The sequence below is a fragment of the Lichenostomus cassidix genome, chromosome 7 (genome assembly GCF_008360975.1).
Source record: "Lichenostomus cassidix isolate B80296 chromosome 7, HeHo_3.0, whole genome shotgun sequence".
Taxonomy (NCBI): domain Eukaryota; kingdom Metazoa; phylum Chordata; class Aves; order Passeriformes; family Meliphagidae; genus Lichenostomus; species Lichenostomus cassidix.
The window spans coordinates 28562120-28588913 of NC_139488.1; the positions used below are offsets into that span (position 1 = coordinate 28562120).

General features: G+C 46.0%; 1 protein-coding gene across 1 annotated transcript in view; it reads right to left on the reverse strand.

Moving 5' to 3' along the window:
* Positions 1–1433: 1433 nt before the first annotated feature.
* Positions 1434–26794, reverse strand: part of MUC13 (mucin 13, cell surface associated) — a 28834-nt gene continuing 3473 nt past the window's right edge. Inside the window, exons 3-24 of the mRNA XM_085066986.1 lie at positions 26078–26155; positions 24389–24445; positions 23648–23725; positions 22354–22410; positions 21619–21696; positions 19910–19966; positions 19181–19258; positions 18396–18473; positions 17665–17742; positions 16085–16159; positions 15353–15430; positions 14034–14090; positions 11787–11906; positions 10772–10878; positions 9200–9258; positions 7630–7775; positions 6188–6307; positions 4981–5092; positions 3884–3921; positions 3240–3327; positions 2846–3047; positions 1434–2533 (exon numbers count right to left, since the gene is read on the reverse strand). Of these exons, the coding sequence (XP_084923112.1) occupies positions 2483–2533; positions 2846–3047; positions 3240–3327; positions 3884–3921; positions 4981–5092; positions 6188–6307; positions 7630–7775; positions 9200–9258; positions 10772–10878; positions 11787–11906; positions 14034–14090; positions 15353–15430; positions 16085–16159; positions 17665–17742; positions 18396–18473; positions 19181–19258; positions 19910–19966; positions 21619–21696; positions 22354–22410; positions 23648–23725; positions 24389–24445; positions 26078–26155 (1892 nt within the window). The 3' untranslated portion in view covers positions 1434–2482. The remainder of the gene's footprint in view (positions 2534–2845; positions 3048–3239; positions 3328–3883; positions 3922–4980; positions 5093–6187; positions 6308–7629; positions 7776–9199; positions 9259–10771; positions 10879–11786; positions 11907–14033; positions 14091–15352; positions 15431–16084; positions 16160–17664; positions 17743–18395; positions 18474–19180; positions 19259–19909; positions 19967–21618; positions 21697–22353; positions 22411–23647; positions 23726–24388; positions 24446–26077; positions 26156–26794) is intronic.

Genomic DNA, 26794 nt, shown 5'->3' on the forward strand with positions numbered 1-26794 from the left:
TTTATGCATGGAGCCAGACAATTTACCTCAGTGAAAGACCACGATGACCACTCCAGTGGGCTGTTAGTGTTGATGTAGAAAAATCCTTTTATTCAGCTCCTTGTAAGCCCAGGTTTCAGTCTCCCATACAAAGAAGGGAAGGAGGGAGTATCCAAGCAAAAGTTGCCAGCTGAATGAAGCTGAGCTTCATGACTTTTGGCCAATTTCTGCCTTTATCCCATCCATTTTCCAGTGTCTCACCCCATGCAAACTTCCCTGGAGTGGAGTCTGCATGGGGTGAACAGAGTGCTGCTGACAGCAGAACCCTTTCCTGCTGCTGAAAAGTCAGAGAAAAAGGGAGAAGGAAAGGACTTGGCAGAAAGATTAGAAGGTGGGAGCATCTTCTTCACCTGGGTTATTGTAGAGACACACGGGGCTCACAGAAAAAGAATAGGGCAGCAGCATGGGGGGCCACAGATGAAATTTCTAAGGAAGGGAGCTCATCCAGCTTGCAGGATTGTGAATGATGGGCAGCTTTTCTAGCTTCAGGAAGAATGGGTCTCTCTGCCTCTTGTGATAAGCATAGGCTCTGTGTCATTCTTTGTGCCTCACAGGCGAGTACTCTCAGAAGAAAAGTCAAGAAAATAGGACCAAATCCCTCCCATCCTTTGAACAAGGTATCCTGACTAGTTAAATCCAGGTAGCCCTGCTCCCATGGAGTCACACTGAGCAAGCTGAGATGCACCAGATGGTGGGGTTGGCTGAGGCCACCAGAACTTGGTCTCTTGCAGACCCTGCCAATGGCAGACACTGTGCAGCCTGGTGACAGCAGCAGAGGGGACAGGAGTGAACTGGAAGAAAAAACCAGTGAAACCTCAGAACAACAATAGAGAGAAAATGGCACCTTTTCTCACTAGGATACTTCTGAGGAAGCAGGATCTACCTTCTTTCACTAGACAAGCCACATGAGAAAGATCAGGACTGTTTAGTCCCCAGTTTTCAGTCACTTAACTGGCAAGTGGAAGCTGGTTTTGATCATGGAAACACAGATCTGCACGGACATGCTGGTAACCTCTGCAGCCACATACAGTGTTCTCTACCACTGACCCCCAAACTTGTCATTTTAGCTGAAAGACACTTCATTTTTCAGCTGTGCCATTGACAGCTGCCATCAGACAGAGCAGCTTGTCCCGCATTTTCAAAGGAGACCTGGCTGCACTATCTATTTCCCACCAAAAGCAACCACTGAAAATTTGTGCCTGTCTCACAATAATAAACATTTTAGCTTCATTAAGGTTTAATAACATTTCTGAACATCTGACTGAAAGCTGTGTGCTGATGTTACTAGTCTGTGCACACTTCTGTCTAAACTCTGCACAAAATTTAACATAAAATAGTCTCTGGAGTTTCAAAAAACCACTTAAATCACTGGGAGAAACATAAGAATGCCTTGGTACTGAGAAAAAATAATGTTTAATAGGAAAAGTTAATCTGCATATATAAAAACCAAAACACAAAATACAATAGAATTAAATGATGCTTTAAATGAGCATAACCTATAAATATATGTACATATGTGTGCATATAAGTATTTTATATAATTATAATGTCAATGCCAGTCAACAGATAATGCACACTCAGTAAAATACAGTAAAATGTAAATTCTTTTACAGACAAATTTATTGACTGTATGGAAGAAATTAAAAAAAAAAACCCACCCAAACACCAAGCTTATATTCATTCAAACATAAAGACTGCAAGAGAAAAAAAACGCTAACACTTTCCACGGGAGCTAAAAATGTAAAATCAATGCAGTTTTGCAAGATGTAGAAGAATAGTGTTTGTTTGAAGATATTGTGTCTTGCCATTTCATTGGGAAGGAAGGCTGTGGAAAAGGTCAGACAAGTGCCATTGTCTCACACAACACATGTCAGCAGAGATCTGAACAGAATGCTTTTAGCTAGGAAATATTGAGGGAGTTGAGGAGGGTGAGAAAAGACTCTATCTGATATAGTAAAGCAAAACAGGTCAGGTTCTTGTGAAAAGCAATTTTCATCTGCCCAAAGCCACAGTTTAAATGGAGTGAGCACAAATCCAAGCAAAGCTCTGGGTACTGACATTTTTCAGCATCACACATATTGGCTGCACCATCTTTGAGAAGTACTGAAAACCAGCAGGGTTAAAATCCTAGGATCTTGTCTACAGTCAGTCTCTTGCAGTGCACAGGCCTCCTGAAAGAAGTCTAATGCTTATTGGAATCCATTAGTTCTTTTAAAAGAAGTCCTGTTCTTCTCCCTTCTCTCTGTTACATTTTTCCCTTATTTCAAAGTTGTCCATGATCTCTTTCAAGCAGGAGCCTTTCTTTAGAAAACCTTGAGAGAATCTGAGGTTTAGGATGCTGTTGTCTCTTCTGCTGAAGTAACTGCATTGGTGAGAGGCTGTGAAGCTTTTTGCTCTGACCCAGTGTTGTGGTGGTCATCCATCCTTCTGCTGCTGTGGTCACTCAATATCTGCTCTGCATCCTGAAGCCCCTAGGCTCCCGTGATGCTTCGAACTACAGAGAATTTAGGCAAGTAAAGAAGAGAAATAAGGACTTACACAGATCATCAAGTCCAACTCTTGCATGAATGGCCCATACAGGGATCAATCCAACAACCTTGGTGTTATTAACCCAAACTGAGCTAATCTCAAGCCTCGGCTTCCTCTACAGCTCCCTTGAAGAATTCAAGGAAAAAACTGGCATTTTTTCAGAACATCATTAGTGCAAAAGCTGTTCTGGATTATTCATGGCACTTCACACCTTTCCCCTCTGCAATGCTGCACTGTTCAGGAATTCCGTTCCCACAGGACTACGTGAAACACTTACCAAATCATCATAATCCCTCTCTGGAAAATGACCTCTATTTGAGGTCATCTCATAGGGGTTGTTTGGCTGATATCCTGGGTTTGCATGGCCAGAAGTGGTCTGGACCCTGGGGAACATGGTTGGTCTATCATCAGAGGTGTCTAAGTCAGAATATCCAGGCTTTATCAGGCTCCTCTTCTCTGGACTTTGATTGCGTTTTGCCCTTCAGAGGAGTTGAAAGAACAAAGGAGATTTTAAAAGGCTATTTATTATGCTTTACTTATGATGTCCAATTGTATTTTGAATGCTCAGTCCCATTCTGAAGCGTGCAACAGATTTTTATATATCTACTGCAAAACCCTTTTATGAGCACACAGCAAGGCAGTTTTTATTCAGGTGCAAGAAATGTTCTTACCTGACTGAAATAATGGCAACTGCTATCACCAAACTCAGGATAGTGGCTCCAAACACTGTACCCACTATTATAAGGATGAGTTCAGTATCTGGGGGGAAAAAAAAAGCAAAGAAACTTCAATCAATCAACTGAAAACTCATGGTGAATATTGAAAAATGAAGGGAGGGGTGGGAATGAGGAGGGAAAGGAAATAGGAAGGAAAAGATGAAATATATAATTTATTCCCAGGCTCCTGATGCTTACCACATATTGTGGACACAGAAAGAGGTAAATTAAAGATCTGCATTAAAGACCATCTCTTATGGATGGCTCTTATGATCCCAGTTCAATTCCTAATACTGTGCAGTGAATGGTTTTACACATAGTTGTAGCTGAGGGACAGGAACATCTGGGAGGCTATAAGCATTGCGTAAGCTAGTATTGATGCTGAATTATGTAGTTAGGTCTCAAATATAGGCTCTTCCCATGCCCTAGGCACATAAGGTAACAGAGAAATTTCACTTTTTTTCCCCCTAATATTTTCCTTCTATAAAGGCAGAATGGTGGCACCCCTAAAGGCTACTACTTTTTTTATCTTAGACAGATTAAGCATTACTAGGTATTTTTCAATGCCATAAATAAAAATCATAAAATCTCGTACTTACTGTCAGTGCAGTTGTCCCCAGAGTAACCCACCCGACAACTGCAGGAGAGAAAAAAGAAAAAGGGGAAAGAAAGAAAAGATAATGTCATTAAGCAGATGATCTTTAGGGTCTCTTTTAATCCAAACCATTCTGTGATTCTATGATCACAAAACAATAGTATATTTCCCCCTTTTATCAGCAATTTCTCCATAAGGTGTGTTTGTTACAGGTTTCCTCTTTAATCCTATCTTAATGTTGAATTATTTAATTTCAAGTGAAACAATTTGAGATTTTCAGAATTATTGGTGATTTGGGCACTCAAAGTTTCAGGTTCTCAGTCTGAAAAATGTTAAAAAGACCTAGTTTTTCTAAAGAACTAAGCTCTGCACCTCCTGGAATTGCCACATGCTATCTTTAACAAAAGCCTCAGTACAAGATTTATAAGGACTGGCAACTCCTTATCTTCCTCTCATAGCAGTTTCTTCTATTTAAAATATATCAACTTCATGGTAAGAAGTGATCAGTGTGCAGCAGTAATAACTACAAAAACTGCTGAATTAATGCATATGGGGAGAGTCTTTCTGCTTATCCACCAGAGCAGAGCACAACCAGTCACTCACTTGGCTTCACCTGCAAGCATCACTGTTCTGTTCTGATCCTGAGCTGACAGAAATACCCTCAGAGAGAAAACCAAGGGGAAATAGCATAGGTCTGAAAGGCATCAAGTGGAAACATTCCAGGTATTGGAGGCAGGTCTTGCTCTAATACCTCTTGCTTACTAAACACTTCAACACAGCAGTTCCCATGGCTCAGCCACTCTGTAGGAGTAGTTTGTGTTTATGTGGTGAAGTAGTTTACCCTCTTCACTGACTCACAGGTGACCTTGGGTCTCCTTGACTTTCCTCTGAGGTATTATGAGTGCACACAAAAGACTAATGCCAAAGAGTAAAAATGCCACGATTTGTGACACCATGGGAGTTTGTCCACCTGATAACTCCCTTTTCTGGTCCATGTAGCTGCAGCCTGTTCTTCTGGATTGCAGCTGACCCTGTGCTAGATGTTCTTCTCCCATACCTTTGCCTAGAACACAGGAATGCAATAAAAAGCTGAGTACTCACGGCACACAGTTTTCATCCTCTTCTTGAAAGTTGGTCATACATTTGCATGCTGGAACCCCCTTTTCTACTACACAGTACCTTAGTGCCTCTGTAGAACAGGTTTTACTGCAAGCTGTATTTTCAGGGAGAAAAACATGAGTGAATTGCAGACACAAGATTTCTTATTGCACTGAAAAGACACACACACACACACACAATGGCTTTCTTAGGATTGCATCTATGTAGAAAAGAAATTAAAATATAAAATCACAAAATTAGAAGTAAACAGGCAGTGTTTCAAACCATCCAACTTCATCAAAAAGGAAATCTGGCTAGGCTGCATCTTACATAGGCAAGCACCGACCTGCAGTTTGATCTCACAGCAGATGATTTGTATGGCAAATTGTATCAGTTTTAGACAGGCATGGAGCCACAAAGGCCTACACAGGATTACATCTCACTGGGATTTATTATAGCCAGATTTCATAACTTTATCATTATTTTTTTCATTTCTTGCTTTTCTTAAAGTCTATCTTAGACTCTTTCTTTTCCTTCCATAGTATGAAAATTTTCATTTCCATAAGAAGAAAATTAAGTATTTCAAAGAAAATAAGGTACATCATGGGGCTTTGGAGGGTAGCTAAAAATATAAAGAGAGTACTCACTAGAAGACTCAAAACAAGAAAGTAAATAAAAACCTCAACAACTAACAGTTCCTAAAAAAGACAGAAATCATTCTTCTCACAAAAACCTGTCTAAATCCAGGAAAGGCAGACCTGGAATTATGAACAAGGGACAGAGCCTTAACAGGTCATTGTAGTGCGTCATGAGACTTCCAGTCCTGTCAGCTGCCTTCAGGTAACATGTAGAATTTATTCCCAAGATATGTCCTAGCAGAGAAGGCTGTGAATACAGGATTCAATTTCTTCCATCCTTTACCTGTTTAGGTTTCCGTTCCAGGAGTCTAACAATACATTAAAAGACTTGCCTGCTCACTGCTTTCAGTGATGATTTTATCAAGTTTTAGTAATTTATTCAACTGGAATAAAATTACAGATGTGTTCAAAGTGAAATGTGAGGATGTGTTTCCATGGCTTCCTTCATGGGATGCACATTCCCTGATTTTTAGAGGTCAACACATTTGCACAGCACCCTTCTCAAAAAGGGACTGAGACAGGGAATAAGCAGGTCAGCCTTACAGGGATAGAAAAAGCAGCAAGCTTCTTACCTGAACAAGAACGATCATCTGTCTTTTCTAAACCAATTTTGCATCTGCATTCTGGAAACATGTCCTCGTGACACACTGTGGTTTCAGTGTCACATTCATAAACAGCACAATGCTGTGCCACTTTAAAAGAGAAACAGGGAGCAAACCTGAATACTATTTCATAGAAAGAAGTGCACTTGCTCAGTAAATCATAAACCAATTATTTAGTAATTCTAAAGAGAAAAAATCATGAGTCCTTTTCTTGGGACATCAATATTGCAGGCTTTTGGACCAGCCCTTTTTTTCCCCTTGCTCTTTGCCAGTTAACATGTGTATTTCCACCACATCTGCTGACCTTCTGTCTCCCAGCCTCTTAGAACTGCCTCCAAACCTTCCTGGCTCCAGTCTATGAAATGGGACATTGTACTCTTTTCATATTCTGAACACTGACTTTCTGACTCACCTTTAAAAAAAAAAGCCCTACAGAGAAAAACCATAACTATTCTTTTAGTTTTTTCCACAACTGAACTGTGTGACCCAGATCCCATACAGTTCTAGAGAGATATAAATATTTATGGGCATGGAGCTCATTTAATGAGCAGAATTAGTATGCTGTTGGCCCTGTGTGCTGTTTTTTAGATCCACATCCTTGTGGTGGGAATGGTTTAAAGATCTCAGTGCATGGCATGCTGTGGAGGGATGTGATTGCATTGGTGCCTTGGGAGCTCTCAGTGCTTTTCTATTTCCTCCTCATGCTTCTGACCAGCACATAGGAAATGTCATGGCTCAGGTGGATACAGTCACCTTCAGAGACCAAACTCAGGCTTTAAGCCATGAAATGGACTCTTATTATTAGCTATGCCTTTTGAGAAAACTGATTTCAAAATAGGAGCTTATATAAAATTTTTTTAAAAAAATATTTTAAAAAGAGAGAGAAAATTCCTTGTTTTAATTATAAAATCTTTCTCCCAGTATTACACTTTTAGTAATGCAAGACTTTAGTGGTTTAGATCAATGAATCAATTAGTTCAGTAGCTAATCAGTGAGGCCTCATTTCAGTTACCATGGCTTCTTATGGGAGAAGTCTAAATAGGGTTTCATCCTGCTTTGCCAGTAAAATACTGGCTTATTCTCAGAAGCACAACATATGTCTGTATATATTTTATCCTGATTTTTCCCACCACTTAACACTCAGCAGGTTAAAACCACCATGCCATTGCTTACCAGGGAATAAGTAATTTTCTTTTCTTCTTTACACAGGAAGTAGAAAGTCTTAATAAGACAAAAAAGCCTAGCACTGAATGGTTGGATCTTCAAAATTACCTAAGACTGAACATTCAGCTCCTTAAAATCAACAAGGCTTATAATTTGATGGGCTTTTATGCCCACAGAAATCTTCCAACCAGATTTTAAGAACCTCTGTTTCTGCTGATTAATTACTTCCCCAGTAAGTAGTTACATACCTTTGTATAAGGAAACATAAGACTGATCTCCTGCTGCTTTTGCTGCTGCAGAATTAACTGTCGTGTCATTTACAGCTGAGTTCCACGTGAACAAGTTTGTCACTGTTACATTCAGTGGGAGAGAACTTCTGGTTTCTTTTGGAAATCTGAAAAGGACAGATAGTACCATTTCAAAGTTTCCCATAATCCATATGGATAGCAAGCTAGACGCAAAGACAAGAGAAAATGACTGCCAAATCTCCCTCTCTCCCTCAGCTTCTTTCTTCCCATGATGTAGGTAGTTGCCAAGAGACCTGAAAATGTGTGTAAGTCTTGCTCAGGAATACATTAACAGCCATCTTTCCAGCAGGTCCAGGTGTAAGTAGGTAGCTGCTGGATTTAGTGCTAACAACATTGCTCCTTTGTGTGCTGTTGACACACAACTGACATTTTCTAACTGGGTTAACCTCAAGACAGCTGCAGTGTGGAGGACCTCGTCTGTTAGACCCTATCAGCCCTATGCTTCTATCAGCCTGTGGTGTCATCCAGGCATGATGTGGAGAATCATTCTGATGCATGGGAGGATAATTCAGGGTATGAATTATCATAAACAATATCACAAATGATGAAGTATCACATACAATGAACACAGAAGGGTCTGTTTACAATGTAGAGGTGCCTGTGCCAACTACACACTAGCTGGGCTGGGTTCAGCAACCTCCCTGGTGTGAGGTGGAGAACAGCAGTGACTTCCCTGTTCTTCAGCTAAACCTCGTGCTGCCAGGAGATGCACACAAACATCTTTAAGTGGCAATTTGCTGTAGTTCCTTGAGGTGTTATTGTGCCCAATGTCACAACTGCTCTGCTGAAAGTTACTGCCCCCACAGTTCTGTTAGAAGAACAACACTGTGCTTAGCTGCTTAATCCCTGGGGTTCCCTAGAAGGGCTGATACTGCTGTGTGTGCCAGCATGCCAGGTTTTGCTTGGTGTTGGTTAGGAAATACAGAGAAGCTGGCAGAGCCCTGGGGACAGTGACCTGTAACAGATGGGGATGGGAAGAGAGGGACACCTCACAGTGTCTACCTAGACCAGCAAGGGACCTATGCCCACAGCTACATCACCACAACCCATTCAGTAACATCTTTGCTCAGCCTGCCATCAGGAGACACCAACAAATGCACAATAAAATGCATTTTCTATGCCTCCTGTAAGGAGGGTGTTTTTTAAATTAAACTGGGACTCCAAGCTGGGTGGCACTCCCAGTGGTCATAGGAACCTCAGAGGTACCTTAGAATTTCAGACATGTCAGATATCACAGGGGACTGCTAGTTAAAACACAGTGCTATATCATGCATGGTGCTAAAAGTGGGATATCTGCTTTTAAAAGTGGATAAAAGCAGAGGTGCCTCAGCCAACCCATTTCACAGACATGCTGGGGTAAAAATGGGGCCATTATCTCTCCTTTAAGAGGAAGCATTCTGAGCTGAATTCATCCCATATCCTTTATTGAACTGAGTACTTCATGAGAAAAATATTACAAAGGAGTGTGCGGAAAGCATGCACTGTGCAAAAAACAAACTGGCAAACTTACTGGATTTTCACAATGACAGTTTCCATATAGCCATCTAGCTCTTTGAAGGCCTTCCTAAACTATAAAAGAGAAAGAAATTAGAGTTCAAGGCAAGCAGAAACATAGACCAAAATCGCATGAACCATTGAGGCTTCAGCTGTAAAATTTTAATACAAAATATGCTACTATAGGCACAAATAAAGTAAAGTAATCAGTTAAATCCACCAGATATTGCAGAAGAGGAACAGTGGGGTGGTGCTGTAGAATATGTAGTATGTGTACGAGTAGAGGGAAGAGGGAGAAGTCAACCTCCTCACAGATGGCATGTGTCCCTGAGAGGCAGTGAAGTGGGATCACCAGGGGCTGCTCTTGTGGGAAGAAGCACTGATGAAAGGACTGGGAGTGGAACAGGATCAGTAGAAAAGTCACTGCTCTCTCTCCCTCATCCCATGTGAAGCAGAGAACAACTGGTGGAGGAAGCTGCCTTCAACTGCCACACAAGCAGGAGGCACCATGAGAAAAGGATAACATGTCTAATTCAACTGAAATGAAAGGTAAACCATCTATCTGTCTCTGTAATAAAATTCCAATTATTTTCTATGCTATTTTCACTTTAACATTCTATTATGTGTCTATTTTAGTCCTGTATATCATGGTCTTCTGTAGCCATATCATGTTGGACAAACAGCAAAGGAAAATATTTTTTAACATTCTGGAGGAGCAATTTTTGGTCACTTTCTGATAAAGCATTCATAGGAAGCAATATAATAACATGCAGAAATTGATAACTATTTTTGATGATTCCTGATTAATATCTGGTGGATATTTTTTTGATCAGATGTCTGATAGAGCTGTATATCTCTTCTTCCTTACTGCCAGAAAGAGAAATAAGCAAATCCACTTGTTTCAACATGGCAGTATAAATCAAAATGTTTATCTTATTTCTCCAGGAAATCTATTACCAGATTTTATGTATAACCATAGAATTATAAAAAATGTGTAGTATCCATTTCATTAATAACATTAAAATACTAATACAGGTAGACTGGAAGAGGCTTATTATTCAGGTATTTATACACAGCTGGACAGCTTTTCTGAAAAGTTTGTGTTGTGTAGAATTGATAGTTTTCTTTAAAAAAAAAAAATTGCTCATTTTTACTTATACCACAGAGTATTATTGAGCCTTCAGCAAACAGTAGAGAGCAGAAACTCACCAGGCTGGAAAACTTCAGTCAGCCCCATTTTTTCTGGAGAGGGCATGGTGAAAGTTGCAGAGCAATTTATGTGAGAACTCCCCAGAACAGAAGTGGTATTAAAAATGCAGATATTAGTTCAGGGATTCCATTCACTTCATCAAGAGCCATGTATGTGCTCATCTGAGAGCAAAGTTCAGGTCTTCTATAAATAGGTCCAAACTAATGTGAAGCATTCTTTGAAAAAAGTAGATCTGTAGTAGAGAGGAGCTTTTCGAGGCCTCACTTTAAAGACAGTGTGTGTCCTCTCTGTCTGCATGACATCCAGTATAGCATTAAATATATGGGGGGGAAAAAGCCAGCATTAAATATATGAGGGAAGAAAAGCACTGATACTCACAAATTCTGAGACATTGTGGAACACCTCTTCATACTCTGCGGAACTGACATTTTCAACACTCTCACTGTAAGATGCCCTCACTTCAATGGTCGCTGGGAATACTTTCCCTGGAATGAGAACACAGAGTGTAAATTAGAAAGCATTCAAGAAAGTCAGGTTTCACCTTAGCGTTCTCCAGCCTTCAGGGATGGGGAAATACAATGCAGAAAACAATCACTGCTATTTTTCATATACTGGAGGGATCATTAGAGGACAAATCACTTCAGTCACAAAGGAGGATGTACTCTGGCTAGCAGGGAAGAAGGCAGGATCCTGGGCTTAACCAAACTGTCCTGATTATGAAACTGAATAACATTAAACTGTCAGCATGGCCTGAAGCTAAAAGACTCTCTGCAAGGTATTACCGGATTTAGAGAGAAAATGTGTAGATTAAGGACTCCAAATTTGCAGCAACTGAGTAGCTAATGTGGTGTGGTTTACTGGGAAAGTAATTCAGAATCAACCTGCTTCTTAAGCCTCACAAGTTAATTTGAGAATCCTACTTTCTGACATTTAAGTAACAAGCCCTATTTGCCTTATATGCTCACACTCTTGGCCTTCAGAAGCATTTCAGAGACGCATTTCAACAGGACTGTGATAAGTGTTTAGCTATGGGGAAAACCAATCTGGTTGTTTAGAGGTTTTCTTGAGTTTAGACCTTTTTTAATAATGGTCATTAATATTGATATCAGGTTTACACTTGCGTTTTTTTCCTGCTTTTCACTCATTTTAATCTCCAGCACCCCTGACAGAGAATTCACCTTCTTTTCCTAGAACATTAACCTCTTTGGTTGTCAGTGGTTTGTGAGATAGCAATCTGGGCCATTGCAGGAGTGGCTGTCTGCAAAGCAAGGAATCGCTCAGCAGTCACTTTCCCAGACTGATTATGTTTTCAGTTATAATATAAAAACAAGATATGGGAAGAAAAAAATCACCCAAGCAGGTAACTAAAAACAGATGCCCTTCTGTGACTCACCTCTGGAACAATTCTGATTTTCATAGTAGAATCCATATGGGCATTCACAGGTGTAATTGCTGTTTAAGGAAATACATTTAGCCAAACTTTTTCCACAAGGATCTCCACGGCAGAAGTCCACTACTACTAAGATAAAGATATTGATGTTAGGGTTTCTGTTAATGTGCAACAGCCAGTTCATATCTAAAGTAATTTATATATTGAATAGTCTACTTCTACTAAAGGAATCTACCAGGTATATTTTAGAGAGCATAGATGCAATTGTAGAACACACAGACATATCTTGCTTGTTTAATATATAGTAACTGTTTTCTCTACACAATCCAGCAGGATACCACAGTGAGGACATGGAGTATGGCTGAAATTCATTATTTGTCATATTGAGTATTCACAGTTCAACTCTACTTAATAAAACTAAAACCAAATCAAAGAAAGAAAGTCTATCAAGGGCTGCCAAAATCAGTGACTGTTAGAAAAAAGCAGACTACAATAGCCTGTGTGTCTTTCATACTGCACTGGTACATACTTGCCTTATTAGAACAGTGTCATGGCAGGGTTCTTTACTGCAAATACATTAATAAAATGAGGGCTCCAAGGTTAGTCATCATAGTATATTTTTTCAGAGTAATTATATATATACTCTAAAGGTTTTAGAGTATGTATTTTATACCTATACATAATTTAGGTGGTTAATAAGTAATTAAAAGTTATCTTTCAATGCACGTTATATATAGGATGGTAATTACAGTTCCCTTCCAAGACATCAAATTCTGGTTTTCACCCTGCCTGTTTTTTACAGTTCACTCCGTAAGTACATTCTTATAGATGAGACTTTTTCCGTGAAATAGGGAAAATAATAGGAATTTTCATTCATACCCCAAAAAGTAAAAAGAAAAACACTTAAATGAATTTTCATTGCCTGTAAGGTTCATCTCCAAATATTCTATATTCCAGAGAATATAGTGAAGCCAAATTTTTTTCCTGATGAAAGAGATCCCAAGCAGAAAGAAACAATTGTGAACTCCTCCAAACACATTCCACTTGCAGCAAGGGCCAGCAGGGAAGAGTGGCAGGGAGGTACAGCATTAAACAGAGGCACTATACATATGCTGGAAGGCCCTACTGGGATGGAGGATGGTGGGGTAGGGAAAGCTCCTGGGATGGACACGTGCACAGTCCCCCAGACACAGTCCCAGGACCCAGCCCCACACAGGGGTGTGCCCCAGATCCATCCCTACCCTTGCTCCATCAGTCTCAGGTAAAATTCCCTGCAGGGCAAGGTCAGGGGTGGCCCAGGCACCCCTTTGCAGAGATCCCCTTGAATCACTGCCTGGTGAAGGAGGCAATGGAAAGATGGAAAGGAGGCAGGGAAAGATGGAAGAGTGGAGGGTATTCATGGCCACAATCTCAGAAGCTTCCTCTCCTCTGGAACAGGAAGTTGGGAAATCCAGGCAGGGGATTTCCTCCAAGTCTGAAGGGGCTACAGACCTACCCGGGCCTGTGTTACTCCAAGCTGCCCCTAGAAAATGCTACCTGAGCATTTTTACTGCTTAGTTATAGGCCGTGAGGTTTCAGTCACTGTTGTGCTAGGATTTGCTGTATTTAGAGCACTGGTTTCTGATGAAGCAAAAAGAAGAGACACAGAAGCACTGCTTAGCACTGTCTGTTCAAACAGCCTTAGAGAATTCTGTGTGTGTAGGACAACCTCTGAGATGGGAAAAGTGGTGGGCCCTGGTGGGGCTGAGTGGCCAAAGCCCTAAGCACCTTTGCCCATCCTCTGGACTCTCCCTGTCTGACATGGCCCTGTCACCTGACATGGCCCTGACCCCTTGGCCCCAGTGTACACGGACCAGACACACGAACACACTGTAGTGACCCCAGCTTATCTCTGCATTATGGCCACAGCTTTCTCAGCCACAACTCTCACACCCAGCAGCAGCCAACCTCAGGCCCAGCAGGATTTGGTCACAGGATTACCCTGGACATCTCTACAGGGATCCCCCTGTATCCACACCTCATGCGGGAGGCAAAGGCACTAAGCACAAAAAGAGCAGCCTCCTCAACTCTTCCCCAATGTTTTGCTGCAAAGTGCAGCAGGGAAAGACAGATGTGTGGAGGGTATTCACAGATTTGACCTGGGCACCTTTTCTCTCCCGTGGGAGAGGAACTCAGGCAAAACTCAATGGGGCCTGGAGAGCTCCCAGGGACTGTTCCCAGCAGGGGCTGCCTGAAGGCTTTGCTCCTTACCTGCAGGTGTTGAGGTTGTAGATACTGTTGTGGTATTAGATGCTTGAGCAGTGGTTCCTGATAAAGAGAAAAGAAGAGACATGGCAGCACTGGAGAACTCTGTGCATGCAGGACAATTTATGAGCAGATAAGTATGGGGGCACCTGCATGTATCTGAGCAGCCACACCTATGGGCGGCTTTATGTTGCTTTTCTATCTGACCCCAGGCCTCATGTGCCATTGGTGTTATTTTTTCCTCTCATTCTTCTCCTCTCCTCTCACACCCTGCTTTTTGACTCCTCCTAAGAAACAGCATGTTTTTACCATCCTTGCATTTTTCCTCCAAGTGACTTACACTGAATTGTAGGCACACACATTTCTCTCTGCAGTGCTGGTTGCCAGAGCAGGCTCTGAGGAATCCCACCCATGTTCAAACAGATTCTGGGCTCAGCACTACTGGCGCATCATTTAAAACTCCATCTATACTCTTCCAGAGCAGTGGAAGAATGACTGCCTTTGCTAACACACAGTCCCATGCTGTAACAAATTCATGTGGACATTGACAGGAGACTATTTCTGTTACAGGAATGCTTCTTCTACTACACTATCATCAGCAGTATCCAGGCCCATCAGACTGTGCACAGCCTGCACATCTCCACTCCCTGAGATTGGTCTTTGGCACAGCCTAATTCAGATGAAAGGCACAGGCACACAGCCTTTCACAATTGTGATGGAAAGTGGGTGCTGGCAGGAAGGATGTGGTCATGCAAGCCCACCATGGAGGAAAAGCTGAGGGACTGGGTAAGCTGCCCCTCCTCAGAGGGATCCCAGCTGGAGCTTTGACCCTCCGGGGTGGAGTTGCCCAGCACCACACTGGGCCTGGTGGACAACAGGGATGGTCTGCTCTGTGGGCAATGGCAACAGCTCCTGGCCCCAGTCCCAAGCTGGGGTGTTCCCCAGATCCCTCCCTGCCCATGCTCCAAAAGCCTTAGGAAAAATTCCCTGCAGGACCCAGGAACGGGCTTGCCCTGGACATCATTCTGCATGGATATTCTTGTATCCGGGGGTGGTGCAGGAGGTAAAAGCACCAAGCATGAAAAGAGAGGCCTCCACCAATGTTCCCCAACACATTCTCTTTACAAAAAAGACCAGCAGGAAAAGAGGGATGAGTGGAAGATATTCACAGCCATGATCTGGGCACCTTTGTCTCCAATGGGGGAAGAACCCAGGGAAACACAGGCAGGGAAAATTATCCTGCTTTGGGGATCTGCAGAGTTCCTTGGGATTTGGTTAGTCCAAGCTGTATCAAGAAGGGGAAGGCTGAGGGCTCTGCTTCTTACCTGGAGATGTTGAGGTTGTCGTCACTGTTGTGCTAGGAGTTATTGTAGTATTCACAGGTGTACTAGTAGTATTTTCTGCTGAAAAGAAGAGACATGGCAGCACTGCTTAGCACAGTCTGTTCAAACAGCCTTGGGGAATTCTGTGTGTGTAGGACAACCTCTGAGAAGGGAAAAGTGGTGGGCCCTGGTGGGGCTGAGTGGCCAAAGCCCTGAGCACCGTTGCCCACCTTCTGGACTCTCCGTGGCTGAGATGGTCCTGTCACCTGACATGGCCCTGACCCCTTGGCCCCAGTGTGCAGGGCTTGAACACATGGAGCACACACACACACACACACACACTGTAGTGTCCCCAGTTTATCTCTGCTTTATGGATAGAGCTGTCTCAGCCACAACTCTCACATCCAGCAGCAACCAACCTCAGGCACAACTCTCTGCAGGATTTGGTCACAGGATTGCCCTGGGCATCTCCACAGGGATCCCTTTGTATCCAGGCCTCATGCAGGAGGCAAAGGCACCAAGCACAAAAAGAGCAGCCTCTTCAATGCTTCCCCAACACTTCCCCCTTGCAGAAAAGTGCAGCAGGGAAAAAGAGAAGTGTGGAGGGTATTCACAGCTTTGACCTGGGCACCTTTTGTCTCCCCTGGGAGAGGAACCCAGACAAACCTCATTGGGAGCTGCAGAGCTCCTTGGGATTTTTCCCAGCAGGGGCTGCCTGAGGGCTTTTTTCCTTACCTGGAGATGTTGAGTTTGTCGTCACTGTTGTGCTAGGAGTTACTGTAGTATTCACAGGTGTACTAGTAGTATTTTCTGCTGAAGAGAAAAGAAGAGACATGGCAGCACTGGGGAACTCTTTGCATGGAGGACAATTTATGAGCAGATAAGAATGGGGGCACCTGCATGTATCTGAGCAGCCACACCTATGGGCAGCCTGATGTTGCTTTTCTATCTGACCCCAGGCCTCATGTGCCATTGGGGTTTTATTTTGTTCATTCTTCCCTCACACCCTACTGCAGGAGTCCTCCTAAGCAGCAGGTGTGTACCATCCCTGCCTTTCACTTCCAGGTGACTTATGCTGAGTTTTAGGCACACACATTTCTCTCTGCAGTGCTGGTTGCCAGAGCAGGCTCCAAACAACCCACCCTCAAGGACTGTCACTGTTGAGCCGCTAGCAGATAGAAGAAGCCGGTTCTCAGTGGCAACAAGGAGAAGATCTTTATTGTTTTGATTTCATCATATATATAGAGTTTTCAAAAGTCACCCAGATTGGTCAGTCAGAAACCTCCCCCTAGGCCTGATTGGCCAGGTCTGCACTGTCCAAGTCTTGGGACACTGTTTATAATGACATCCAAACCTTATCTTTATTTATAAAACACAAAAGGATTTCTCATGGGAAAGACCTGTGCTAGCCACAAAGGACCTTCAGCACTACTGGAGCATCATTTAAAACTCCATCTATACTCTTCCAGAGCAGTGGAAGAATGACTGCCTTTGCTAACACACAGTCCCATGCTGTAACAAATCCATATGGACATTGACAGGAGACTATTTCTGTTACAGGAATGCTTCTTCTACTACACTATCATCAGCAGTATCCAGGCCCATCAGGCTGTGCACAGCCTGCACATCTCCACTCCCTGAGATTGGTCTTTGGCACAGCCTTATTCAGATGAAAGGCACAGGCACACAGCCTTTCACAATCGTGATGGAAAGTGGGTGCTGGCAGGAAGGATGTGGTCATGCAAGCCCACCATGGAGGAAGAGCTGAGGGACTGGGTAAGCTACCCCTCCTCAGAGGGATCCCAGCTGGAGCTTTGACCCTCCTGGGTGGAGTTGCCCAGCACCACACTGGGCCTGGAGGAAAACAGGGAGGGTGTGCTCTGTGGGCAATGGCAACAGCTCCTGGCCCCAGTCACAAGCTGGGGTGTTCCCCAGATCCCTCCCTGCCCATGCTCCAAAAGCCTTAGGAAAAATTCCCTGCAGGACCCAGGAATGGGCTTGCCCTGGACAGCATTCTGCATGGATATTCTTGTATCTGGGGGTGGTGCAGGAGGTAAAAGCACCAAGCATGAAAAGAGAGGCCTCCACCAATGTTCCCCAACAAATTCTCTTTACAAAAAAGACCAGCAGGGAAAGAGGCATGAGTGGAAGACATTCACAGCCATGATCTGGGCACCTTTGTCTCCAATGGGTGAAGAACCCAGGGAAATGCAGGCAGGGAAAATTATCCTGCTTTGGGGATCTGCAGAGTTCCTTGGGATTTGGTTAGTCCAAGCTGTACCAAGAAGGGGAAGGCTGAGGGCTCTGCTTCTTACCTGGAGATGTTGACTTTGTCATCACTGTTGTGCTAGGAGTTATTGTAGTATTCACAGGTGTACTAGTAGTATTTTCTGCTGAAGAGAAAAGAAGAGACATGGCAGCACTGCTTAGCACAGTCTGTTCAAACAGCCTTGGGGAATTCTGTGTGTGTAGGACAACCTCTGAGAAGGGAAAAGTGGTGGGCCCTGGTGGGGCTGAGTGGCCAAAGCCCTGAGCACCTTTGCCCACCCTCTGGACTCTCCCTGGCTGAGATGGCCCTGTCACCTGACATGGCCCTGACCCCTTGGCCCCAGTGTGCAGGGATTGAACACATGGAGCACACACAAGAACAAAGTGTAGTGTCCCCAGCTTATCTCTGCTTTATGGATAGAGCTGTCTCAGCCACAACTCTCACATCCAGCAGCAACCAACCTCAGGCACAACTCTCTGCAGGATTTGGTCACAGGATTGCCCTGGGCATCTCCACAGGGATCCCTTTGTATCCAGGCCTCATGCAGGAGGCAAAGGCACCAAGCACAAAAAGAGCAGCCTCTTCAATGCTTCCCCAACACTTCCCCCCTACAGCAAAGTGCAGCAGGGAAAGAGAGAAGTGTGGAGGGTATTCACAGCTTTGACCTGGGCACCTTTTGTCTCCCCTGGGAGAGGAACCCAGACAAACCTCATTGGGAGCTGCAGAGCTCCTTGGGATTTTTCCCAGCAAGGGCTGCCTGAGGGCTTTTTTCCTTACCTGGAGATGTTGAGTTTGTTGTCACTGTTGTGCTAGGAGTTATTGTAGTATTCACAGGTGTACTAGTAGTATTTTCTGCTGAAGAGAAGAGACATGGCAGCACTGGGGAACTCTTTGCATGCAGGACAATTTATGAGCAGATAAGTATGGGGGCACCTGTGTGTATCTGAGCAGCCACACCTATGGGCGGCTTTATGTTGCTTTTCTATCTGACCCCAGGCCTCATGTGCCATTGGGGTTTTATTTTGTTCATTCTTCCCTCACACCCTACTGCAGGAGTCCTCCTAAGCAGCAGGTTTGTGCCATCCCTGCCTTTCCCTTCCAGGTGACTTATGCTGAGTTTTGTGGCCTCTGTGGGCAATGGCAACAGCTCCTGGCCCCAGTCCCACGCTGGGTTGTTCCCCAGATCCCTCCCTGCCCATGCTCCAAAAGCCTTAGGAAAAATTCCCTGCAGGACCCAGGAATGGGCTTGCCCAGGACATCATTCTGCATGGATATTCTTGTATCCAGGGGTGGTGCAGGAGGCAAAGGCACCAAGCATGAAAAGAGAGGCCTCCACCAATGTTCCCCAACACATTCTCTTTACAAAAAGACCAGCAGGAAAAGGGGCATGAGTGGAAGACATTCACAGCCATGATCTGGGCACCTTTGTCTCCATGGGGGGAAGAACCCAGGGAAACACAGGCAGGGAAAATTATCCTGCTTTGGGGATCTGCAGAGTTCCTTGGGATTTGGTTAGTCCAAGCTGTACCAAGAAGGGGAAGGCTGAGGGCTCTGCTTCTTACCTGGAGATGTTGAGGTTGTCGTCACTGTTGTGCTAGGAGTTATTGTAGTACTCACAGGTGTACTAGTAGTATTTTCTGCTGAAGAGAAAAGAAGAGACATGGCAGCACTGCTTAGCACTGTCTGTTCAAACAGCCTTGGGGAATTCTGTGTGTGTAGGACAACCTCTGAGAAGGGAAAAGTGGTGGGCCCTGGTGGGGCTGAGTGGCCAAAGCCCTGAGCACCGTTGCCCACCTTCTGGACTCTCCGTGGCTGAGATGGTCCTGTCACCTGACATGGCCCTGACCCCTTGGCCCCAATGTGCAGGGATTGAACACATGGAGCACACACACACACACTGTAGTGTCCCCAGCTTATCTCTGCTTTATGGATAGAGCTGTCTCAGCCACAACTCTCACACCCAGCAGCAACCAACCTCAGGCACAACTCTCTGCAGGATTTGGTCATAGGATGGCCCTGGGCATCTCCACAGGAATCCCTTTGTATCCAGGCCTCATGCAGGAGGCAAAGGCACCAAGCACAAGAAGAGCAGCCTCTTCAATGCTTCCCCAACACTTCCCCCCTGCAGCAAAGTGCAGCAGGGAAAGAGAGAAGTGTGGAGGGTATTCACAGCTTTGACCTGGGCACCTTTTGTCTCCCCTGGGAGAGGAACCCAGACAAACCTCATTGGGAGCTGCAGAGCTCCTTGGGACTGTTCCCAGCAGGGGCTGCCTGAAGGCTTTGCTCCTTACCTGCAGGTGTTGAGGTTGTAGATACTGTTGTGGTAGTAGATGCTTGAGCAGTGGTTCCTGCTGAAGAGAAAAGAAGAGACATGGCAGCACTGGGGAACTCTGTGCATGCAGGACAATTTATGAGCAGATAAGTATGGGGGCACCTGTGTGTATCTGAGCAGCCACACCTATGGGCGGCTTTATGTTGCTTTTATATCTGACCCCAGGTCTCATGTACCATTGGGGTTTTATTTTGTACAATCTTCTCTCACACCCTACTTCAGGAGTCCTCCTAAGCAGCAGGTTTGTGCCATCCCTGCCGTTCCCTTCCAGGTGACTTATGCTGAGTTTTGTGGGCTCTGTGGGCAATGGCAACAGCTCCTGGCCCCAGCAGGGTCTGCCTGAGGGATTTTCTCCTTACCTGCAGATGTTGTGGTTGTTGTCACTGTTGTGGTATTCGATGGTTGAACAGTGGTTCCTGATGAAAGGAAAAAAAGAGACATGGCAGCACTGGGGAACTCTGTGTGTGCAGGACAATTTATGAGCAGATGTATGTGGGGGCACCTGTGTGTATCTGAGCAGCCGCACCTCTGGGCAGCCATATGTTGCCCTTTATCTGTCCCCAGGCCTCATGTGCCATAGGTGTTATTTTTTTCTCTCATTCTTTTTTCACAACCTGCGCTTGGATTGCCCCTAAGCGGCAGGAGGTTTATACCCTCCCTGCTTTTCTCTTTCAGGTGATTTATGGTGAGTTGTAGGCACACACATTTCTCTCTGCAGTGCTGGTTGCCAGAAGAGGCTCTGAACATCCCACTCTCAATCACAGAGCCTCTGCGCTCAGTACTTCTGGACCATCATTTAAAATTCCCTCTATACTCTTCCAGAGCAGTGGAAGAATGACTGCCTTTGCTAACACACAGTCCCATGCTGTAACAAATCCATGTGGACATTGACAGGAGACTATTTCTGTTACAGGAATGCTTCTTCTACTACACTATCATCAGCAGTATCCAGGCCCATCAGACTGTGCACAGCCTGCACATCTCCACTCCCTGAGATTGGTCTTTGGCACAGCATAATTCAGATGAAAGGCACAGGCACACAGCCTTTCCCAATTGTGATGGAAAGTGGGTGCTGGCAGGAAGGATGTGGTCGTGCAAGCCCACCATGGAGGAAGAGCTGAGGGACTGGGTAAGCTGCCCCTCCTCAGAGGGATCCCAGCTGGAGCTTTGACCCTCCTGGGTGGAGTTGCCCAGCACCACACTGGGCCTGGAGGAAAACAGGGAGGGTGTGCTCTGTGGGCAATGGCAACAGCTCCTGGCCCCAGTCACAAGCTGGGGTGTTCCCCAGATCCCTCCCTGCCCATGCTCCAAAAGCCTGAGGAAAAATTCCCTGCAGGACCCAGGAATGGGCTTGCCCAGGACATCATTCTGCATGGATATTCTTGTATCCAGGGGTGGTGCAGGAGGCAAAGGCACCAAGCATGAAAAGAGAGGCCTCCACCAATGTTCCCCAACACATTCTCTTTACAACAAAGACCAGCAGGGAAAGAGGCATGAGTGGAAGATATTCACAGCCATGATCTGGGCACCTTTGTCTCCAAGGGGGGAAGAACTCAGGGAAATGCAGGCAGGGAAAATTATCCTGCTTTGGGGATCTGCAGAGTTCCTTGGGATTTGGTTAGTCCGAGCTGTACCAAGAAGGGGAAGGCTGAGGGCTCTGCTTCTTACCTGGAGATGTTGAGGTTGTCGTCACTGTTGTGCTAGGAGTTATTGTAGTACTCACAGGTGTACTAGTAGTATCTTCTGCTGAAGGGAAAAGAAGAGACATGGCAGCACTGCTTAGCACAGTCTGTTCAAACAGCCTTGGGGAATTCTGTGTGTGTAGGACAACCTCTGAGAAGGGAAAAGTGGTAGACTCTGGTGGGGCTGAGTGGCCAAAGCCCTGAGCACCGTTGCCCACCCTCTGGACTCTCCCTGGCTGAGATGGCCCTGTCACCTGACATGGCCCTGACCCCTTGGCCCCAGTGTGCAGGGATTGAACACATGGAGCACACACACACACACACACACTGTAGTGTCCCCAGCTTATCTCTGCTTTATGGATACAGCTGTCTCAGCCACAACTCTCACACCCAGCAGCAACCAACCTCAGGCACAACTCTCTGCAGGATTTGGTCACAGGATTTCCCTGGGCATCTCCACAGGGATCCCTATGTATCCAGGCCTCATGCAGGAGGCAAAGGCACCAAGCACAAGAAGAGCAGCCTCTTCAACGCTTCCCCAACACTTCCCCCCTGCAGCAAAGTGCAGCAGGGAAAGAGAGAAGTGTGGAGGGTATTCACAGCTTTGACCTGGGCACCTTTTGTCTCCCCTGGGAGAGGAACCCAGACAAACCTCATTGGGAGCTGCAGAGCTCCTTGGGACTGTTCCCAGCAGGGGCTGCCTGAAGGCTTTGCTCCTTACCTGCAGGTGTTGAGGTTGTAGATACTGTTGTGGTAGTAGATGCTTGAGCAGTGGTTCCTGCTGAAGAGAAAAGAAGAGACATGGCAGCACTGGGAAACTCTGTGCATGCAGTACAATTTATGAGCAGATAAGAATGGGGGCACCTGCATGTATCTGAGCAGCCACACCTATGGGCGGCTTTATGTTGCTTTTCTATCTGACCCCAGGTCTCATGTGCCATTGGGGTTTTATTTTGTTCAATCTTCCCTCACACCCTACTGCAGGAGTCCTCCTAAGCAGCAGGTTTGTACCATCCCTGCCTTTCCCTTCCAGGTGACTTATGCTGAGTTTTAGGCACACACATTTTGCTCTGCAGTGCTGGTTGCCAGAGCAGGCTCCAAATAACCCACCCTCAAGGACCTTCAGCACTACTGGAGCATCATTTAAAACTCCATCTATACTCTTCCAGAACAGTGGAAGTATGACTGCCTTTGCTAACACACAGTCCCATGCTATAACAAATCCATGTGGACATTGACAGGAGACTATTTCTGTTACAGGAATACTTCTTCTACTACACTATCATCAGCAGTATCCAGGCCCATCAGACTGTGCACAGCCTGCACATCTCCACTCCCTGAGACTGGTCTTTGGCACAGCCTAATTCAGATGAAAGGCACAGGCACACAGCCTTTCCCAATTGTGATGGAAAGTGGGTGCTGGCAGGAAGGATGTGGTCATGCAAGCCCACCATGGAGGAAGAGCTGAGGGACTGGTTAAGCTACCCCTCCTCAGGGGGATCCCAGCTGGAGCTTTGACCCTCCTGGGTGGAGTTGCCCAGCACCACACTGGGCCTGGAGGAAAAGAGGGAGGGTGTGCTCTGTGGGCAATGGCAACAGCTCCTGGCCCCAGTCACAAGCTGGGGTGTTCCCCAGATCCCTCCCTGCCCATGCTCCAAAAGCCTTAGGAAAAATTCCCTGCAGGACCTAGGAATGAGCTTGCCCTGGACATCATTCTGCATGGATCTTCTTGTATCCGGGGGTGGTGCAGGACGTAAAAGCACCAAGCATGAAAAGAGAGGCCTCCACCAATGTTCCCCAACACATTCTCTTTACAACAAAGACCAGCAGGGAAAGAGGCATGAGTGGAAGATATTCACAGCCATGATCTGGGCACCTTTGTCTCCAAGGGGGGAAGAACTCAGGGAAACACAGGCAGGGAAAATTATCCTGCTTTGGGGATCTGCAGAGTTCCTTGGGATTTGGTTAGTCCGAGCTGTACCAAGAAGGGGAAGGCTGAGGGCTCTGCTTCTTACCTGGAGATGTTGAGGTTGTCGTCACTGTTGTGCTAGGAGTTATTGTAGTACTCACAGGTGTACTAGTAGTATCTTGTGCTAAAGGGAAAAGAAGAGACATGGCAGCACTACTTAGCACTGTCTGTTCAAACAGCCTTGGGGAATTCTGTGTGTGTAGGACAACCTCTGAGAAGGGAAAAGTGGTAGACTCTGGTGGGGCTGAGTGGCCAAAGTCCTGAGCACCGTTGCCCACCCTCTGGACTCTCCCTGGCTGAGATGGCCCTGTCACCTGACATGGCCCTGACCCCTTGGCCCCAGTGTGCAGGGATTGAACACATGGAGCACACACACACACACACACACACACACTGTAGTGTCCCCAGCTTATCTCTGCTTTATGGATAGAGCTGTCTCAGCCACAACTCTCACACCCAGCAGCAACCAACCTCAGGCACAACTCTCTGCAGGATTTGGTCACAGGATTGCCCTGGGCATCTCCACAGGGATCCCTATGTATCCAGGCCTCATGCAGGAGGCAAAGGCACCAAGCACAAGAAGAGCAGCCTCTTCAACGCTTCCCCAACACTTCCCCCCTGCAGCAAAGTGCAGCAGGGAAAGAGAGAAGTGTGGAGCGTATTCACAGCTTTGACCTGGGCACCTTTTGTCTCCCCTGGGAGAGGAACCCAGACAAACCTCATTGGGAGCTGCAGAGCTCCTTGGGACTGTTCCCAGCAGGGGCTGCCTGAAGGCTTTGCTCCTTACCTGCAGGTGTTGAGGTTGTAGATACTGTTGTGGTAGTAGATGCTTGAGCAGTGGTTCCTGCTGAAGAGAAAAGAAGAGACATGGCAGCACTGGGGAACTCTGTGCATGCAGGACAATTTATGAGCAGATAAGTATGGGGGCACCTGTGTGTATCTGAGCAGCCACACCTATGGGCGGCTTTATGTTGCTTTTATATCTGACCCCAGGTCTCATGTACCATTGGGGTTTTATTTTGTACAATCTTCTCTCACACCCTACTTCAGGAGTCCTCCTAAGCAGCAGGTTTGTGCCATCCCTGCCGTTCCCTTCCAGGTGACTTATGCTGAGTTTTGTGGGCTCTGTGGGCAATGGCAACAGCTCCTGGCCCCAGCAGGGTCTGCCTGAGGGATTTTCTCCTTACCTGCAGATGTTGTGGTTGTTGTCACTGTTGTGGTATTCGATGGTTGAACAGTGGTTCCTGATGAAAGGAAAAAAAGAGACATGGCAGCACTGGGGAACTCTGTGTGTGCAGGACAATTTATGAGCAGATATGTGGGGGCACCTGTGTGTATCTGAGCAGCCGCACCTCTGGGCAGCCATATGTTGCCCTTTATCTGTCCCCAGGCCTCATGTGCCATAGGTGTTTTTTTTTCTTCATTCTTTTTTCACAACCTGCGCTGGATTGCCCCTAAGCAGGAGGTTTATACCCTCCCTGCTTTTCTCTTTCAGGTGACTTATGCTGAGTTTTAGGCACACACATTTCGCTCTGCAGTGCTGGTTGCCAGAGCAGGCTCCAAATAACCCACCCTCAAGGACCTTCAGCACTACTGGAGCATCATTTAAAACTCCATCTATACTCTTCCAGAACAGTGGAAGTATGACTGCCTTTGCTAACACACAGTCCCATGCTATAACAAATCCATGTGGACATTGACAGGAGACTATTTCTGTTACAGGAATACTTCTTCTACTACACTATCATCAGCAGTATCCAGGCCCATCAGACTGTGCACAGCCTGCACATCTCCACTCCCTGAGACTGGTCTTTGGCACAGCCTAATTCAGATGAAAGGCACAGGCACACAGCCTTTCCCAATCGTGATGGAAAGTGGGTGCTGGCAGGAAGGATGTGGTCATGCAAGCCCACCATGGAGGAAGAGCTGAGGGACTGGTTAAGCTGCCCCTCCTCAGGGGGATCCCAGCTGGAGCTTTGACCCTCCTGGGTGGAGTTTCCCAGGACCACACTGGGCCTGGAGGAAAAGAGGGATGGTGTGCTCTGTGGGCAATGGCAACAGCTCCTGGCCCCAGTCACAAGCTGGGTGTTCCCCAGATCCCTCCCTGCCCATGCTCCAAAAGCCTTAGGAAAAATTCCCTGCAGGACCTAGGAATGAGCTTGCCCTGGACATCATTCTGCATGGATCTTCTTGTATCCGGGGGTGGTGCAGGAGGCAAAGGCACCAAGCATGAAAAGAGAGGCCTCCACCAATGTTCCCCAACACATTCTCTTTACAACAAAGACCAGCAGGAAAAGAGGGATGAGTGGAAGATATTCACAGCCATGATCTGGGCACCTTTGTCTCCAAGGGGGGAAGAACTCAGGGAAACGCAGGCAGGGAAAATTATCCTGCTTTGGGTATCTGCAGAGTTCCTTGGGATTTGGTTAGTCCGAGCTGTACCAAGAAGGGGAAGGCTGAGGGCTCTGCTTCTTACCTGGAGATGTTGAGGTTGTCGTCACTGTTGTGCTAGGAGTTATTGTAGTACTCACAGGTGTACTAGTAGTATCTTCTGCTGAAGGGAAAAGAAGAGACATGGCAGCACTACTTAGCACTGTCTGTTCAAACAGCCTTGGGGAATTCTGTGTGTGTAGGACAACCTCTGAGAAGGGAAAAGTGGTAGACTCTGGTGGGGCTGAATGGCCAAAGCCCTGAGCACCGTTGCCCACCCTCTGGACTCTCCCTGGCTGAGATGGCCCTGTCACCTGACATGGCCCTGACCCCTTGGCCCCAGTGTGCAGGGATTGAACACATGGAGCACACACACACACACACACACTGTAGTGTCCCCAGCTTATCTCTGCTTTATGGATACAGCTGTCTCAGCCACAACTCTCACACCCAGCAGCAACCAACCTCAGGCACAACTCTCTGCAGGATTTGGTCACAGGATTTCCCTGGGCATCTCCACAGGGATCCCTATGTATCCAGGCCTCATGAAGGAGGCAAAGGCACCAAGCACAAGAAGAGCAGCCTCTTCAACGCTTCCCCAACACTTCCCCCCTGCAGCAAAGTGCAGCAGGGAAAGAGAGAAGTGTGGAGGGTATTCACAGCTTTGACCTGGGCACCTTTTGTCTCCCCTGGGAGAGGAACCCAGACAAACCTCATTGGGAGCTGCAGAGCTCCTTGGGACTGTTCCCAGCAGGGGCTGCCT